At 46.3% G+C, this 18,350-nt stretch overlaps 1 protein-coding gene across 1 annotated transcript; it reads right to left on the bottom strand.

The window, feature by feature from the left end:
• Positions 1-1,687: 1,687 nt before the first annotated feature.
• LOC111158559 (mesenteric estrogen dependent adipogenesis) lies at positions 1,688-16,499 on the bottom strand. Its single transcript, XM_022520661.1, has 5 exons — positions 16,222-16,499; positions 7,810-7,919; positions 4,949-5,061; positions 4,231-4,516; positions 1,688-2,870 (listed from the first exon to the last, which is right to left on the bottom strand). The coding sequence occupies exons 1-5, from the start codon at positions 16,497-16,499 to the stop codon at positions 2,746-2,748; spliced, it is 912 nt and encodes a 303-aa protein (XP_022376369.1). The 3' UTR covers positions 1,688-2,745.
• Between the last annotated feature and the right edge of the window lie 1,851 nt (positions 16,500-18,350).

Here is an 18,350-nt window from a genome sequence, read left to right as displayed (position 1 = left end):
TGATTTTGTCAAAATCCTGTCAATCCAATATAAACGGCTCCTCCCTCCTGGGCCAGCTCTGCCCTCCCTGGCTCTTGTGTGTTCCTCTTCTCTGAACTCTTGAGAGGTTAAGTGGGCCAGGCCAGCCACAGGGTAATTACTAATGCTTTACACTGCTGGTCCTTTCAAGTGTATTCAAGTAGTGAATATCAAGTGTGAACACTCCTTTCAAATCTGTTATACCAGCATTTACCCGTCCAAATGAATGTTCTCTTCTTCAAAGTAATAATTTATTCTAATGACACTGCCATTGCTTAAAGCATTTTTGAAATTCTTTAGAAAATCCCTTCAGAACTGGATGCATTTTCTTTTGAATTTCTTAAATAGGGGCATAACTTGGCTCTTTGAAGATAGATTGGGGATTTGAAACAGTAAAAGACATTCACATTCGAGCTGATAATTAAAGTAGGCAATCAAGTGGGGCAATGTTATCCTTTAGCCAAAAATCAAACTATAACCATGAGGTAATGAGAAAAAACCTCCCTTACTCTGTAGATAGTGTCTGGATTTGCATTCTTGTTGGAATAAATTAATAGCTCCAAGGTGACTCTTGGACTGAGAGCTTCAACAAATCAAGCCCTTGGATAAGTCCGTCCTCACATATTTGTTTTACAACCGTTTTACAGCTTTACGTCATTAATTTTACCTCCAAAACTGGATCCCCAAGTGTTTCAGAGGTTCTCTTTTTTGAACTCCTCTCGTAGCACTCATTTTGATTGTTCTTCTTAGCTTGCACACCTGTCTTCTAAGACTGGAAGCTCCTTGAAAGCAAGGGCTGTGCTTTAGACATGCTTACACACCAGCACCCACCTGCGTGCACTGCTTAGAGTAGGGGCTCAGTCCGACTGTAGAATGAATGAATGGCTTGAATGAATGGATGAATTGCTTAGATCATTGCTGTCCTACAGATTTCCATTGACCTCGAACTGTTGAAATATTCGAGTTAGGCTGCATTTATACCCAGATGGAAGCCTCGTTTACGCAGAAAGATCGGTCCCAATATACTTTTCACTAATTTTAAAGAATCCCCAATAGCACTTCTTTGTGACACGCATTAACGTACAAATTAGCACAGGGTATCTTGGCTTAGAAGCGGCTTGCAAAACTTTGCTGAGTGAATATTGAATAAGCAAATGTATTCAATGAAAATTGGTTTTAGTTCAATGAAAAGAAAAGGTTTTAATTATAAAAGAAAACTTCCAGATCTTTAGTCCATTCTTGGAGTGATTACTGATGGTTTTTCTCAGTTAAGCTACTTTAAAAAAAATCTCCTTTTTCAACTTTTGTGAACAGATTCCCTATTTCCTTTGGGAAGTATTTAATATTTGATATCCACTTAAGGTTTGTTTGCATTGGTATAAAACTTATTTTATTGTGAACATTCTTCATTTTGCACTGAGTTGAATAACAAATGTTTAGCCTCTTCTGTTATTAAGGAACTTTTCCCCTTTTGTTGAAGATCAGTATCAAAGTCTTTTTCTTTTCTCCAAATGCTTCAGAGACCTGTTCTTCAAAAAGCTCTTCTTGAGCAAGGAGCTGTGAAAACCACAATTCTTATTGTCATTTAGTAAGTTACAAGGCAAATATACCACCTGCAAAGCACAATGGATAAATCACACATTCATAAACACTTGGTCACAAATTTAATTGATTCCATGTTGAATGTTAAGAAAAGTTTTAATTGCACAAATAGAGTACCCAACATATCAATATAAATGAAGGGACAATCAGTAGTGCTATCAAGATGGATAATACAGGAAGTTTAAAAAGGATAGAAAAATTATACTCAGGACCCATAAATCTTCCTCATTATAAGCATATGTAGTGATTCTTTCATGCAGGTTTTTATATGTAAACAGAATTTTTTTTCTTTTTGAAGAACTCCATTGTAGCTATGAGATGAAAACTGTATTGATGTAACAATGTATTATGGTAATGTTACATACAGCTTTCTTGTATTTTGCTTTTAGTGTTAGGATAGCCGAAAGCTTATTTAAAGGACCCAACTGACTTAATGAACTTCCAATAGAGGACGCCGCCCTGTACATTATCCTTCCCCTGTCACTGTTTGATACCACATCACCTGGCCTCTTTCTACACAGGCCACTTTGATGAGAGAGACCGGCAAGGAAGCTCAAATTTCAGGCAGTGGGTGGCAAGGTTACTGTCCTCTCAACCTGGCCAATCCTTGGGTACCCCTTACCTAGAATGTTCCTCCTAAGGATGAGAAACCTCTTTGTCTTCCAGTGAAAGATGTCCTAGGCTTTTTGCCAGCCACGTTTGCAAGATAATAGCACTGCTAACCACCTGCTTGCTGGGTTTGGGTTCAGACAAGGAGGTCCCAAGCAGAGGGACTGATGAACGCAGTGTGGAGAGTTAACACTCAAAGTCTGCCAGGGGAGCTCCCAGGAAGCCGGGACACTAAGCAAAGCATTCAGGGTGGTAGGACTCTGCTGCTCCCTCTGCCCTTTTGGAGAAATGTTAAAATGTTCAGGCCATGGGGCCAAAGCCCTCCTTTTCTGAAGTCCGCTGCATCGGGCCTGCCAAGGCATCACCCAGGAAATGGAAGGCAGAGGCCTTCTGTGGGAGCAGAGGGGTGGAAAAGCAGGTGGAAGCGTCCGCCTCCCATTGCCTCTCGCCTCTCCTCAGCCTTCTGTCCTTGCACCGGCCCGACGGGTAGCAGCGACCACAACACATTCAGTCCAATCAGATAAACTGGTCAGGTGTCTCTTCTGATTCCAAAACGCTCGGAAATGGCAATTCTGCCAAAAGGGCCTCCGTCAGCGATGATCTAGGTGACAGATTGCAGTTGAAAACTTCATCTATTGAACCTGAGAAGAGTAACAAGCACAGGACTATCATCACTGGAAAAACAGCTACATTAAGAAAACAACAGTGCCTTAAAACTCACACAGCATACAACGTCACCATTTCAATGGTTAATGGAGACTCCTGACTTCCTCGGAAAAACTCAGAAAGATGAACAGTATTTTCTGGCTGTTTGTCTACCAGCTGGATATGTCCATGTGCTTTTCTGCAGGTCGGAGTAGACATGCAGAGAGTTTGCTCACTTGTGACAAAAGGCCCACAGCTGGGGCCTAGTCACCTAGGACCAAGGTCCATTTTGACCAAGTGGACAGAGCTGGGCTGATTCACCAGGGCAGAGAGCCAGTAGAGGCCAGGGCCGCAGATGCATCTGGGCTGGGCCACCCGCGGTGAACAATGAAGGAGGAAGAGGGAGAGAGACAGAGGGAGCAGGGGGAAGAGGAGAAAGAGGAAGGAGTAGGAGGGTGAGGGAGAGCATACGCATGTGCCCGGGTGGGGGGGTGGGGCTCCTTCCAAAACAAGAAATACTTAGAAGTAAGCATTTTTGCTATAAACATTGGAAGAAAGCAACTTTCATTAAATGTAATTAATAAAGACTCTGTTTTTTACATCTGAACATTTTTAATAAAACTGCAGCTTCATAGTGATGGGTATGATTTTGCTTGTCTTTGTGTCTTTTCTCCTTGCATTTAGCCGCAAGAGTCATGGTTCAAGAACGTTGCTTTCCAGCCCAGACTAGTGTGGGACAGGAGAATGGGCTCAGCAGAAGACACATCCAGACAAGACTTGATGGATGTCATCTGCCTTAGCCGAAAGCAGACTGAAAAGTCTCACCAGCTCCTAGGGAGGAGGCACTGGATTTTCAAATATAGATTAAGATCTGTTAGGTTAAGCATTCTCAAGATTTGTTCTTCTGTGGTCTTGTAAATTCTGGAGAACCCTTTCAAATATTTTAAAGATAGATATCTTGATCATGTACAGATCTCCCCCAGCTGACACCATGTGTTGCCTTGAATGTGCACATCAGGAAAGCATCATTTTTCCTAATATTTAAATTATTGTTCATATTTAAATGAGCAGTACTATGTATTCCAATGAATAGTATATTTTAAAATTACATTCTGGGTATGCTGCACACTCTAACTGCTATTTCAGAAAACTTTAAGGAGGCTAAAAAGAAAAGTCATAGTATTTCTTCTTGGTAGTAAATATTTTTCGCTTCTTACTTTCTGAATGATGTGATATTCTGTTACCCCTTTATCAAGAGGCCTTTCTTTTTCAGCTAATTGACTCTCCACTCCCATGCTATTATTCTACCTTTTTATTTAACTACCTTCCTCAGGTACTTGAGAATTTTTAACATACCTCTGGAAGTTACACTGAATTTTCGGTCAGAGAAACTGCTCCTTCGGATTAAAGGCTCGCTCATTTTTTCCAGAAATAATTTAATTGTCTCCTTCTTTTCCGGACTTGTACTTGACAGATTCAGAACTTTTCCTTTCACCTTTACAGTGGAATTGCTAAGCCCAAACCAATAGAAGAAATCAAATAATGCATCAGCTTTGAATTCATATACAAAGCTCAAATTTTCTCCGTTAGCCACCTCATTTCCTGGAGGGAAAAAATTTTTTACCACCTCTTGAAAGTCAAACTGAAAGAGAGAGAAGCATTTAATTAATGTCATGAATATAACTATAATGTTAAACTACAGAATTATATATTACTATAGAATTATACCGTTGAATTAACAACGGCCCAAATAGCCAAGATACCACACCCCTTTTTTCTTTTTCTTTTTCATTATGACAGATATATTTAAATGGCTGACTTTCATTTTTTAAAACAGACCTTGGCATTTGCATCCCAGCTATCCGGAGCCCATGAACTACGTGGTCAAATGGACATTTATTATTTCTAGATCAGTTGCTAGAAACCAAGCTCATTTTATTGGTAGTGATAATGAAACAATAGAAAACCTATGAGTCTGGTTATAATTAAGCTCTAGGGACTAGGCCTTGTATGAACTGCACAGACCCCTTTCTATGTGGTTAGCAGCCCTGGGTTCAGACTGACCAAGGCTTACCTGAAGTCGGTAGCTTTCTCCAATCACTGAGGAGATTACCATGTCCATCCCTTGCTCTATCTGTCTTCTTATTTTGGGGTGCCTTGTATTCACAAGAAATGCATATGTTCTTTCTAGAAATCAGGAAGCAGAATTCAAATAGAAGTGTGCATGGGTGATACAAACATACTTCTTAGCATTCGATGCAGCAGTGATTTCTACCTTATTGGGAGATTTTATTCATTTGTAACTTCCCTCGAAGCTCCCTCAGACCCTCACTGCAAAGCCTAACCAGATTTCTACAAATGTTCCTGAGAATTCTGTAGATGTGAAGGAAGCTTTGGGAAACTGTAACAGCCATTTAGAAAATCAGCTCCCCTAACTGCACTTTGTCTCCCGAATGATCACAGATGAGAACGGAGTCCCAGGGCCTGTGTCCAGCGTGGAGGGCTAAAGTCATAACAGCTTTGCCGAACAGTTAAACAGACTTGGCTCTCACCAACATTTCCTCATGTGCAAAGCAGAACATCAGCCAAGTCCAAAGAAGGAGGCTGCTCCAGGCCTTCTCCTCCCATCACCCATCTCTCCCCATCCTTCCCCAAAGACCTGGCATGCAAAGGGCTAGTCTAGGGATTGAAGGATCAAGACAATCTGAGACTTAAGTCCCCTCCACGCCCGACCCCAACACAGTCCCCAGCAGAAGTCCTTTGTATTGTTTAAATAATACCACGTCACTGCCCTAGCAGACAGCTGTTTTGTTGTTGATGGTTGTGTTTTGATTTTTTTTCTTTCTTTCTTTTTTTTAATTCCTTATTTCTAATTCTATCTGATTCTATACAATCTAAGCAAAGGGAAGGTTGCTTGCTCATGAGGAAAACTTGAAGTATTACAAACCATCGGTTTCTTAACTTTTCCAGTCCCCAGAATCAAGCTTAATGGCCTTTATTAGTCAAGCGTTTTTTTCTAGACAGACATGTAACATAGATGGTCACTCTCTGTCTAAAGGCCGTGGACCAGCTATTATGTGACTTTGAGAACTGAATATTTTGCCTTGGCTTTGAGAACCAGACCTGTGGTCCACCAATAATGAGTCTTACACTCCTGAGGAATATATTTTGAGCTAACTTTTGCACTATTCATCTTATTTTTTCTACCCCTATTTCCTTTCTCTCAAATTACCATTTTGGGGGGGCACTTTAAATATGTCCTCTTTGAGATCAGAGATAAACAAAGCAAGCAAGCTATTTGATACCTCGAATTAACTTTCACACAAACCAAACTAAGATCTTTAGGTTCATTAGATACTAAGGGCTACCACAGTTCACAATTGTACTGGTTGTCAGGCTGTGCACTGCACAACTCGAGAGGATGCCATTGACATTCTTAGACATTGTCCATTTGTATAGTTGTTACGACAAACTTCTGCAAAGTATTAGTAAATTGTGTTGAGCCACTGTTGGCTTTTTTCTACTTTGCATAAAAGTGCAGTTTAGCAGCAAGGTTAGACCTGTTACCTTACTTGTAATTTTCATGATTTAAATTTGACCATCTTAAGCTTCTGTATCATAGAAGCTCTTTAGTTCATGGCTTTCCTCACAATTACACAGCACTGGGTTTCTGTACCTCCTTCCACAAGAGCTGTAAGACAACTCTGTATCTTTTGTAGGCCACTCGCATATCCACAAATACCTCCTGTATCATTCCGTGCACTTTCATTAAAATGCTAAAATGGAGAGGTCTCTTAATCTTTCTTAAGATTCCTCCTGCGAAATCCAGGCGGGAGGTGTACTTGATATGTCTGTGAATTACATTCCTGGAGAACTCTCGGGGGTTTCCGGTCATCATCAAGCCAAAGAACATCAGGGGCTCAGATGCTCTAACAAGCGCGGCTTGTTACCTTGTGTTCTGTTCCCAACCCCTCCTGCTGAGAGAGCATTGTGACTGAATCATCAAGTGAGCAGAGAATCTGAATGATTCTGAATGAAATGAACAGAGAATCAGCTCCACGAATCTGAATGAGAATGAATGTTTGAGAAAGTCTATTTGGAATTTGTAGATCGTTTCTTATTACCTTGGACTCCGTTTAAGAATGCTATTTAGAAGGAGAATTAAGAAATTCTGCCTCTATCACAGAGCACGATGCCCGTGACTTTCTCCACATAACACTGAGCAGGAAGAAGGGAAAACAGAGATATTTTCATATTGGAGCTAGAGTTAATAGAGTTGTTGGCAGTTAATCTGATTTCTTAGAAGAAACAATAAAGAGATACCCCTAAAATTGAAATTTGAAGGCCATAGCATAAAACATAAAAGCATCTACAATTGCTATTTATTTCTTTACCTTAGTTTCCTTATCTATAAAATGGGTATAAGCACCTCATAGGTAGGATGACTAAGCATCCTAGTTCCCCTGGGTCAGTGCCTGTTTATACCTCAGTCCCAGCATAATTAAGACTACCTACTTTCATGCTCAAAAATGTTCCCATTTGGATGAAAGCCCTACAGGGTTGTGTCAATTAGTGACACGAGAGCATGCCTCACATGCGTAAGCATTTGGTATGTGATGCACAATATTACAGATCATCACTATCATCCCAGCCATTTTTTCAAACCCTGCAGTCTCGGAACCAATAGCACTTCCTGTCTAGACAGGAAGTTAAGACAAATTCCGAGACAGATGGCTTCTGCCCTCAGATCACTTAGAGGTTCTGCAGTCTAGTGCCCTGCTTTAGATGGTCTAACACTCCAGACTGCTTCTCGCTCCAACCCTTGTCACAGCTGACACTCACCTGCTTAGTCCATGCACAACTTCTACATCATTAGCGTGACACAGCCCACAGCCCCAAGAGGCAGAACCCAACCAAAAATATTTATATACCTACCTTTTGAGGTGTCTTTTTTGGTCAGTACATTAACAAAGAACATCATTGGTTTGCTCAGTATAGTTTCCCTGTAATCTTTATAATCGCAGTAGTTGGTCAGTTCCACATATCTATGAAAAAAGCAGAGATAATTGCAAATGTAATATACCCCCTCTGTCTAGGTCAAAAAGAGGATGTCCTGGACAGGTGCATGTCACATTCACAGATCTCATGAGGGAAGTCCCCTAAAATGTGTCCTATGGAGGCAGTCATATTTTGTGCCATATAAATAAATCCCCTCCCTAGTCAGATGAGAGATCAAGACACAACCCGAAGGTGGCTGTGGTCTTTGGGGTGGCCTGGCCGCAATGCTTGGCTCTCAGGGGAAGTCCTCACGAGATGATGGCCAGTACCATCTATCTTTTGGGCTAGAAGAGTTAATTCGAAGCAATAAGAGCTCTGTGTCTCTCCAAATTGAAGAAGAATTACACTTGAGTGAGATAAACTGGGTCTTCAGTCATCCTGCCAACCTGGTGGGTCTGACATTTTCCTTTTCTTCTCCTGTCCTCTTCCCTTCTTTAATCCCAAGACAAGATTCCAGCCCCTCCAGAGATTACGCAATCAACCAATATTCCTATGAACTAATTCATATCTCTGTAATCCTGAGCTTTGTGCAATGAAGGGGAAAAAAAAAAAAAGACCACACTAATGTTGAACTTCTGCCCATGACCCTATTCAATTTAGCCTCCTTGGTTTTCATACATTATTCCAGCCTGGGGAGTACTTCTTCGCATTTTGACTCTGTCGTCCAGCATGCCAGCTTCTTCCCCCTATTCTGCGAATTTTCCACATAGTGTTTCTACCTGCCTTGTTGATAAGAAGACACACATCGGCTTCCCTCAAGAAGATGGCTAATTTCCCATCCACACCCAAGCTCACAGAGCACGTGGACGCGGCAGGTGGAGTGGCCTCCAGCAGGCAGGAGGGTGCGCCTGCCACACACAATCCCTCTTCGACACAGACCTGGTTCCTCATTGACAGGCACAGCTGTGTGCATCTGCACAAAGTGAATGGCTGCCCCGGCTGACAGCACAGGCTGCCTTTGCCGTGCTGCCGTCTGTTAGCTCCTTGCATCTAGTCACGGGGAGAGACAGCTCTAGTGTTTCTCTCTGGCTTGTTGTCTGTCCAGTGCCTGACAAGAAAATCACAGCCTTCGAGGGATCTCCGCTGCAGGGAGCTGCGACCGTGCAGTCCTCTCAGCCTCCCGCCCCATCCCACTTCCCACAACCAGCTCGGAGGGGCTGGCCCACGAGACCGGGTGGGGCATGGTTTGCGAGCACGTGGGAGAGTACCTACCCCCAAGGCAGAAAAACACAGCTTCGGCTTGTCTGTCTCCCAGCTTGGTTTCTTAGAAATCTCTATCATTATCTTTTTTTCCTGGGATTGTCAGACCTGATTTCGAGAGCTTTTAAAACCTGACCCCTGATGGAGTCTCTGAAACACTTCCTGCCTTGTATTTCGCCAGGCTTTTAATGTAGTCTCCGTTTCCCATGCCGGAGGCACTGGGGGTGGCCAGGGGGCTCGTCCTGGGGTGGAGAAGGGGATGCAGGGCGGCTGTGTTTCCAGGGGAGGGAGGGGTGTGCAGGTGTTAACACTCAGGAGTAGGGTGAGGAGGGCTGGAGTCTGGGGTAAGCGGTGGGGACCAGCGGAAATGACAAGGTAACAGACTGCGGAAGATAATGCAGACCAGGGATCTTGTATGGTCCTTTTGTGGTTCCTCTCCTGCCCTCATCCTTACCTGAGGCACCTCACCACAGTACCCAGCGAGAATGGGAGAGATGATGGGGCACCCGAAAGAGAGAGAGGCCCTAGTGTTCCTTATCAGCAGGGAGAGAATGTTCCCATTCTTTTGTCCTAATTGGCCAACAGCCAAAAGGCACTAAAGAAAGGAAGCAAAAGAGAAGCAGGGAGAAAGGGGGATTACCATTTGCGGAGTTCATTTGCTCTCATTCATTCATTCATTCAACAGCATTCGCCTGGCACCGATAATGTGCTGGGCACCAGACAAGCATCGCACGTGCTTCATCACACCAGAGGGGCTCAGGGCCTGTGAGGTGGGGCTGGGATAGCAGGTGGGAGGACAGGGGTTCCCTGTGTCCTCCCAGCCCTTCTGCCATCATCTCTTCAACTGCCCAGGACCTGCCACGGGCAGGCAAACGTGGCCTGGCAGAGGCTGCGGAGTAGTGAGGTCTGTGGTTGCAGGGGTGTAGGGAGAGGCGCCAAGGAGGAGAAGAGGAAGACAACCCTTGGAACCACAGAAGAAGAAAAGGACAAGTCCGACTGAAGTAAACCCCCACAAGATCTATGCTGGTGCTGGGGCAGAGTGGGGCAGCCCCTGAGCCATCCTAGGCCGATGTGCATATTCTCCTAAATTGTAGACCACAGAGTTAATTCATAGCCATTTAAACATTTCTTATTTTCCTCGGGGTGACTCCTCTGCTCTCTCAATAGTCGCCATCCGAGTGTCATTCTCTAGGGCATGTACATGGCACGGACATACAGTGTGTCTGGAAAATCCGCCATCCCAGTTACTATTCTGATGGGGCAAATGGCAGCGTAGTACTTGCCTCCACCCTCAAGAGCAGTCAACATCCAGTTGGAGGGACCATCGATTTTATACTGACGAACCCATAGCTTACATGAAAAGGATGAAAATCTCAATTTAGAATGACCACTGATTGGGAAAATAATCAGTTTTCCCTAGAATACTGTGGAAGGTTTTGTGGAATGCTTTGGGGCTCCAAGAGCTGTTGTTTCTCATGATCAGAGAAGGGGGACCAGGCCAGGGGAGGTATGGGGGAGGGCCTTCCAGATAGCCGCACAGAGTTTAATGCATAACCTATACATGAGTCATCCTTTCTGGAGTCTGAATTTAATAAGATGCCCTGAATAATAAAACTATGCTCAACATAATTTAATCTCCCTTTGATGATTTAGAGGCACTTTCAGGATCTTAACGGGGCTGTAAACATCACCACAGAGCATATCAGTTATCACGACACCACAGATGTGTGAAAATGCTGCTATTTATGTGAGAGCTCTGTAACAGAATTTACAGACAAGAGATTGTAGCTAGATCCTTACTTAATGAACTCTCTATTTAAACCCGGTCAGAAATAAGAAATACCTTCTTAATTCATCATTCCCAGCCTCCCAGTGATGGTACAATTGTTAAACCCCTTCAAAGTCCAGTGAAATTAACAAATGTAAGCATTCATTTGGAATTCACTGTTACAAAATTTGGATACATAAGTCACTAAAATACAAAAAGACTGAGGACCTGGTTGTGAAGTCTCCTAGGTATTTAAATATCTGACATTTGATCACTGGCTTTGTTTTAAGATAAGCCTTACCAGACTACTTTAGGGACTAGTTATTTCATCTTTAATCATGCGGATTTCTGAATTACTGATGCAAATACTGCTTCTTGGGTGCTGGATGTTTATTATATTTGCCGAAGTTATTGAGGATGAAAAGCAAAGGGTTTAAGGCAGCTCCTTGAAACTCTCATGTCTTCATTGCTTTTACCCTGGCCCCAAAATGCTTCTAGGCTGAAACTTCTTATGCCCGGCTTCAATCCAGAGATTGAAAGGCAGACCAATGGGATGCAATGTTTAGTGATTTGAAATAAGAAGATCTAATTCATGCCCCAACTGACTGTATGAACTCAGCTGCACAACCACAATTCACTGTGACCTTGAATGTATTATTTCACCCACCTGAACCTGTGCCTTCATCTGTAGAAGTGCTATAACAGGATCTCCTTCTAGAGAGGATTCAAGGCAGCACAAGTAATAAAGACATTTGTACTTGGGTCCATAGTAGCTGCTCAACAAACATGGTTAGTGTCTTTAATCCTGGCCAACTCTGCTGGCCGTAGGGTGAAGTTCTACAGACTTGTGACACACACACAGGGCTGTGTTCATCTGAGTGACCAGGAGAAAGGACAACAGGAGCATCTGAAAAATACATGAGCAAGAATTTTCCTTCCTTGCTCCAATTTCCTCCTCCCTTTTTCAGTTCGGAAGGCCAACACAAAGCTTAACGAAGGCAATGTCTGGAAGATGAGACCAAGAAAGAATGCTGTATTTTTGCTTCTAGCAAATCCAGAGTGTCTGAGAGATCAGATCATTCCCCTCTGAGATGCCTACTTTCTCTGGAGGCTCCTCCAGGTTCCACATCATTTCTGGCACAATCTGCAAAGCTGCTCCAAATTTCCCTCAGCTCTGGCAATTTAGTGTGCAGAGGCCAATGAGAATTCAAACCCGTGGCTTCTGTCTGAGGGGGTGTATGTGTGTGCGCATGTGTGTCTCTGGGTGTGTGTTCACTTAAAAAAATATGGAGAGTGGAGCCCAGGAAAGGAGGAACACATGTGGAACAGTCCTTGTGTAGAAGCCCAGAAATAGCTTATAGCTTTCCTAATCCTTTGCTGTGACACTAAGCAAAAGCACTCTGCCCTTGGGAGCAAGCAGGATGAACCTGCTGTGTTTCCAGTGTTAACGTGACAGCTTTATGTGGGGCCTCAGCCTGAGCTGTCTGACGGCTACTTTTCTCTCACTTCCTCCCCTCCTTCAGCCCCAGCTCTACATTACAGAAGCAAAATTTTCTGATTTATCACTCTACTGTCTGGTGATTTGAATCAAGGACACACACGTTCATCTACTCATTCATTCATTCATTATTGATGCTCAGTAGACGCCCCCCATCCTGGGGCAGAAATGATGTATTCATGCTTCCATTTATTCAAGCAATAAACATGAAGCACGTGTGCTGGGCACTGGGGACACACACACACACACAAAAAAAAAAAAAAAAAAAAAAAAAGGAAATAGCCTGGCTTCCGAGGAGCATCTAGTCTATTAGAAAGACATAAGAAAATGAACCACTTAAATATAAGATGACAGACTGGTAAAACCTTGTTGCTGAAAGCATGATCACTGGGCCATTAGCAGTGGCATCACAGAGAAGCTGGGGAAACTGCAGAGTCCTGGGCCCCTCGCCCCCATCTTATTCAACCTACAAACTGTGTTTTAATAAGCTCCCCAGGAGAACTGTGTGCTTGTTTCAAGTTTGAGAAGCACTGATGGAAGACATGGTCCCTGCCATTAAGAGGCTTGCAAACAAGTTAATGACTCAAACGTACAAATGCCAGAGAAATGCAGAGCTCTCTGCATTCAGGGATCCCAGAGACACTGGCTTATGTTCTGGTTATTTAAATAAGAAAAAGCAAAGCAGGAAGACTTTGGAGTTGAGAACCATTTCCTGAGCTGAGACAGACAAGAGGGATGGTTCTGTCAGGCAAAAGGTCCCACCACCGGCTGGACCAAAGCAGGAAGAAGGCGTCCCCAGCAAGAGTCCCGGGTTAGTCAAGCCTCGCGGACTGTGGGGTGGCCTCACTTGGGCCTGCAGATGGCCATCTGTCAAGGACCAGGTGAGCTGAGAGTGAGAAGGGGACCAGCACGTGGCTGGAGGTCCAGAGCAAGACTCCTGAGGAAAGAAGTCAGTAAAGGCCCGTGGCTTTTGAATCATCAGATCTGGGTTCAAGTTCTATTCAAAAAGGTTCAAGTATCAGAAGACACACCCAAGTAAGTTGAGCCATCCTCTTGTTATCATCCTCCTATTGTCTGAATGAGTGAATCAGAGGAATGTCAGGCTCAGTAGCCCTAAACGTTTTCCTGAGGAAAGGACCTCATGAAAGACACAGCACAGGGTTCCGAGGCCTCAGAAAGGAAATCCAAGCTTACACACACACACATACACACACACACACACACACACACACGCACACACCCCTCTGGGGAGATGATCTACAGAAATTCTCAGGAGCTCTATTAGTCTAAAATGATTAAGAATCATTGCTTGCCTTTCTCATTCCCTGGCCATCTTGACAGCTCTTCTTGGTTGGAGGCCATCCCACACCTAAGGTAGGAATAGGGCAGCCCCAGAAAAGATGACAAATTACATTTCTGGAGTCCATCAACTCTAGGTCCTGACTGGACATGAAAAGTGGGACATACGTGCTGGGGTACAAGCCGACTGTGATGGTTGGCAAGGCAAAACTGATTGAAACTGATCATCCTGAACAACACTGCCCGACCTCGAGGAAGTCGGGAAGAGAGTACTATGTGCTGTTGGCCAAAACTGCCGTCCAGCGTGGAGTGGCAATAGTGCTGAATGGAGCATAGCATGCAGAAAAGAAAAGGCGCACGCTAGCTATCATTGATCCAGGTGATTCTGTGATCTTTAGAATTGTGCCAGAACAGATGAGTAAGAAGTAAATCATGCAGTTTTTCTTTAGTAAAACTGGTCAAAGCTTATAGAAGGAAAGAAGAAAGGAAGGAAGGAAAGAAGGAAGGAAGGAAGGAAGGAAGGAAGGAAGGAAAGAAGGAAGGAAGGAAGGAATGAAGGGAGGGAGGGAGAAGGGAAGAGAAGGGGGGAGGGATGGAGGGAATGAATCACTGCTTTGGAGTAATGTTCTGAGAGAGGAAGCTGTATGCTATCCCCAAAGCTAAAGACAACTGGGTAAATTTGGCAGATCTGAGGAGGCAACTTCGATGTCTGCATTCTGACTGTGCGCCCACTTTCTGCTCTATGAAAACGAAACCTCTCACTGCTGCCCACGACCCAGTCTTCCCTCCCTTTCTAGAAGGCTCTCTCCATCTAGATCAGGTTCGTCTTTCAGGACTGCACACCCACCTCTAAAAATCTACTTCCCCTGCCATAGTATGTCCCCTGAGAGAAACACAGATAGTTCCTTCGATCACCCAAATTATTCTCAGACGCTCCTTGCTCTGTCCCCGGGTCCACAGGCCCTCCCTCAACTGCTTGGACAATGAAAACCTTGTTGTTGCAACCTCTCTGCATTCTGGTCTGGTCATTATTTATTTTGGATTCTAAACTGCCAGGAGACCACTGCTGCTTAATAGTCTTTTGTGTAGGAGGTGTTCAAAGCAAGGGTTTAATAACCAGACTTCAACATCGTTTTAAATTTTGCCGCACTGCTTGGTAAGATTGAGGGAACTGGCTCTGTCAAAAGTCTAACCTATGGTTTCAATTAATTTTGGACATTTTAATCTTCATACTCTGTGCTCAAATACAATGGTTACCTTTTTTTCCATCTTTGCAAGTATGATTTCTAACTCAGTTCCTCCCATCATCCCCTGCTTATGGGTCAGAATATTCAATTCACTAAGAAAGGGAGAAATTCTTGCTGCAGAACAGTTTTTAGGCATTCAAAGCTCTCACTATCTTTGCGTGGAAAAGCAACGTTTTCTCCAGCAGCTTTGATGAAGGCATTTTAAATATCTCACTTTGTTTGCTTGGCCTTCTTGGTTCCATCCCACCCACCAGGTGCCACAGCGCTGCTGTCGTTCCCAGTAGCAAAGGCTTTATATCTTCATAGCTGGCCAGCTTACGCATCTTTGATTCAAAATCTAGACTGCGTTGCCTATTTCCCGAAACTCAGTTCTGCAGCGCAAGTGAAAGACACCGCCCCCAGGCCCCCCACACACATACACGCGCAAGTACAGGATGACCTCTGGAAGGCATGAGACCACGTAGAATCAAGCATGAAGCTCCCTCCTCTATCCCATGACGATCAAAGCCTGTTTCAGATGGACTGCAGCCTGCTGGCTGCAAGAGGGCTAAGAAATGCTTCAGACACTTTGGCCACAACAGCTAAGCGTCCTGGGCACTCGCCATCAAATTAAGTTTGGACCCAGCTCTGCGCCAGGATCCTGGAAGCTACACTCATTGCACCGATTTTCCCAGAATTCACCTACCCACATCACAGCCCACACGGCCCTGGGTTGGACTTCATACCGGGCTTTGTTCCTTTCTCAGCCATGGTTTACTTCTTTTTGAAAACTAAGGCAGGTGGAAGATGGGAGACTTTGAACTTTTGCCGGCTTTTCCAGGGGGTCTCCTCCCTGAATGAAGCCAGGAGAACACAGAATTGAGCAGCCTCTCCCCTCCCCACAAATCCAAAGCCAGGGCATGAGTCTCCTCTGCAAATACCCCTTCAAGGGTGTGTCTCCATCTGAGCTCATCCGACCCAGTTAAGGAGCCAGAAAGGGAGAATCACTTGCCAGTTACGAGCTCCCCACCCAGCCCTACACCACGCGCCTGCCCTGATGCCCTCTTGGGCGGCTTCAAGCAGCAGCTGAGAGATGCCAAGGCAAGGGGCAGAAAAGGTCAGGGCTGGGGGAGCTGTGCACCTCCAGGTGACGTTAGTAATGAAGCAAACCTACAAGTGTCACGAAAGAGGGGAAGAGGAGTCCGGGAAGGGGTACTCAGAGGGAGTGAGGGGTCCCCGGGCTCCCGGGGACGACAGCAGGGTGGAGGCCTCTGCGGGGACCCGGCGAGGCCACCCACCTCTTGATGTAGCTGCTGAGGCGGTAGAGCTGCCCGTCGAGGCGCACGCGGCCGTCGCCGAAGACGTTGAAGCCCCCGCGCGCCGCCGCGGGTCCCCCGGGGCCGGACACCAGGAGCTGGTCGCCGCGCAGCTGGAAGGCACTGGGCTGCAGGCGCAGCAGCTGGGCCAGCGGCAGCAGGGCCAGCTCGCAGTCGCACGTCCATAGGCTGCGCAGCTCCCCCGACGAAATGGAGGTCAGGCTCGGCCTAGTGGCCGGCGCGCGCGCCACCTCAGCCATGGCCCTGCCTGCGGTGCCCACACGCCTCGCGCGCCCGGCTCCGGCGTCAGGTGCCCGCCCGCGAGCAGCGCGACGCAGGCCCGGCGTGGAGAAAGCAGGGCCCGCGCCGCGCCGCCCTTTTATCCGCCCTGGGTGAGGCCGCCCGCCCCTCCCGGGCCTCGGGCACGACCCCGGACGCTGCGGACCGAGCTCGCGTCGGGCTGGAACTTGGCACGCTCCCGGCCGGCCGCGCCTGCTTGCCGCGGAGAGTTACTCATCCCCCTCGGGTCCGCTGCTCCACACCCGAGGCCGGGCCCGCCCCCGGCCTGGCCGACATCGGGGGGGCCGGGGTGGGGACGGACGGCCCGGGGGTGCTGGGCCTGGCCTCGGGGGAGAGGGGACCAAACAGCCGCGCGCGAGACCCCGCACCTCCCTCTCCCTGGCTCTCCCCGCTGGGGGCGGGGAGAGGGGCCGGGGTCTGAGGGCGGGGCGGGTGCTGACTTCTGACCAGCACTGACTTCTCCCAGGCCGGCCCCGATGTGGAGTCAGTTACCCAGCACGGCCTCCCAACTTGTTTTCTTAACTTTTCTTCCTTTTTTTCCCCTCCACACCATACTCTGCATTTTCGCTCCTCTCCCTGGATCCCTTTCCATGTGGAAATTCCACCGATCATCACGGACCTTTTGCATAAAGCCTTCATGAATCTGCCGTGGATTTCATCTCCTTGCTTCGGCTTGCTCCTCCTGCACGTGGACCACCACCGGCCTCAGGGCACAGAGTCCTGGGGACCACGGAAAGGACTTGACAGTCCTGCCTCTTCCCCCGCCTCCGCCTCCGCAGTAGGCTGAGCTCTGGAGGCCCCAGAGGCCCCGGGGTCGGTTTGTTTGTTGAGTCAGTCTATAGATGCTGGAGCGCCAGCTGTGTGCTCATTCCGTGGACATACTGAATGTGCTCGGTCGCCTGAGGTATGAAAGGACTATTTCATTCAATGTAGTTAAACAGCTGTTTCCCAAATAACCTTCTAGAAGCGGACTAGGATGGATAAGTACAGCCCCTGTGCCTGGCTACCTTTACAGTGTGGTTATTAGAGGGTATACCACATTTCAGCAATGGCCATGCACTGAGTGAAAAGCTCTGCTGAGGATAAGCCTGGACATAGCGGGGGACAAGTCAGCCCAGTTGTGGGTAGCCGGGGAAGCTCCCCAAAGAAGAGTAATTCAGGACACAAAATTGGATCCTAAAAGTTAAGTAGAACTTCAAGGATACTTTCAAGTTGTCTTTATGTTCACCCAGCATGGACCCCCGCATAGGTTTAATCAAGTTGAACGAAGAGCCTTTCTGTTGTATCTTGTTGCAGTCCCAGAATATAAATGCACTCCGTTCATTCCCTTCTCCAGACATGGGTCCCTTTGCCCCAGGATCAGTCCCCATTGCTGATTCTCTCTGAACAAATCTTTCACCCAAGATGCATGGACCATGACTGAAGAGTCTTTTGCGGGGAGGATGGGGGAATGTGCCTGTGAAACAAGCACCCAGGGGGCTTGGCTCACAAAGTGAAGCCCGAAGACCACGGCACAGAGGATAGCAGTGAAGTGGCTGAGGCTCTAGGCAGTACCCAGAGGCCGGGGTTGTGTTCACAGGGACAGATGTGGAACCAGCTATAGACCCATCACACTCTTACTGGGGCATTCGTTCTTGCCTCCAAAGAGATCAAGAGGAGTACGATTAAAGCTATATTGGCTAAGTACTAAGAGAGCAGGGTCAAGGGAGTGGTTGGTTCTACCTGGGAGGCCCCAGGATGGGTTCTCAGAAGAGGTGACAAGTGGGCTGGACTTTGATATAGGATAGGAACTCCCGAGTACCATGGATAAG

This window comes from Enhydra lutris, unplaced genomic scaffold (assembly GCF_002288905.1).
Source record: "Enhydra lutris kenyoni isolate GAN:26980312 unplaced genomic scaffold, ASM228890v2 scaffoldscaffold60, whole genome shotgun sequence".
NCBI classification, from domain to species: domain Eukaryota; kingdom Metazoa; phylum Chordata; class Mammalia; order Carnivora; family Mustelidae; genus Enhydra; species Enhydra lutris.
Note: the sequence above shows the minus strand (reverse complement) of the source record. Positions and strands in the feature narration are given on the sequence as shown.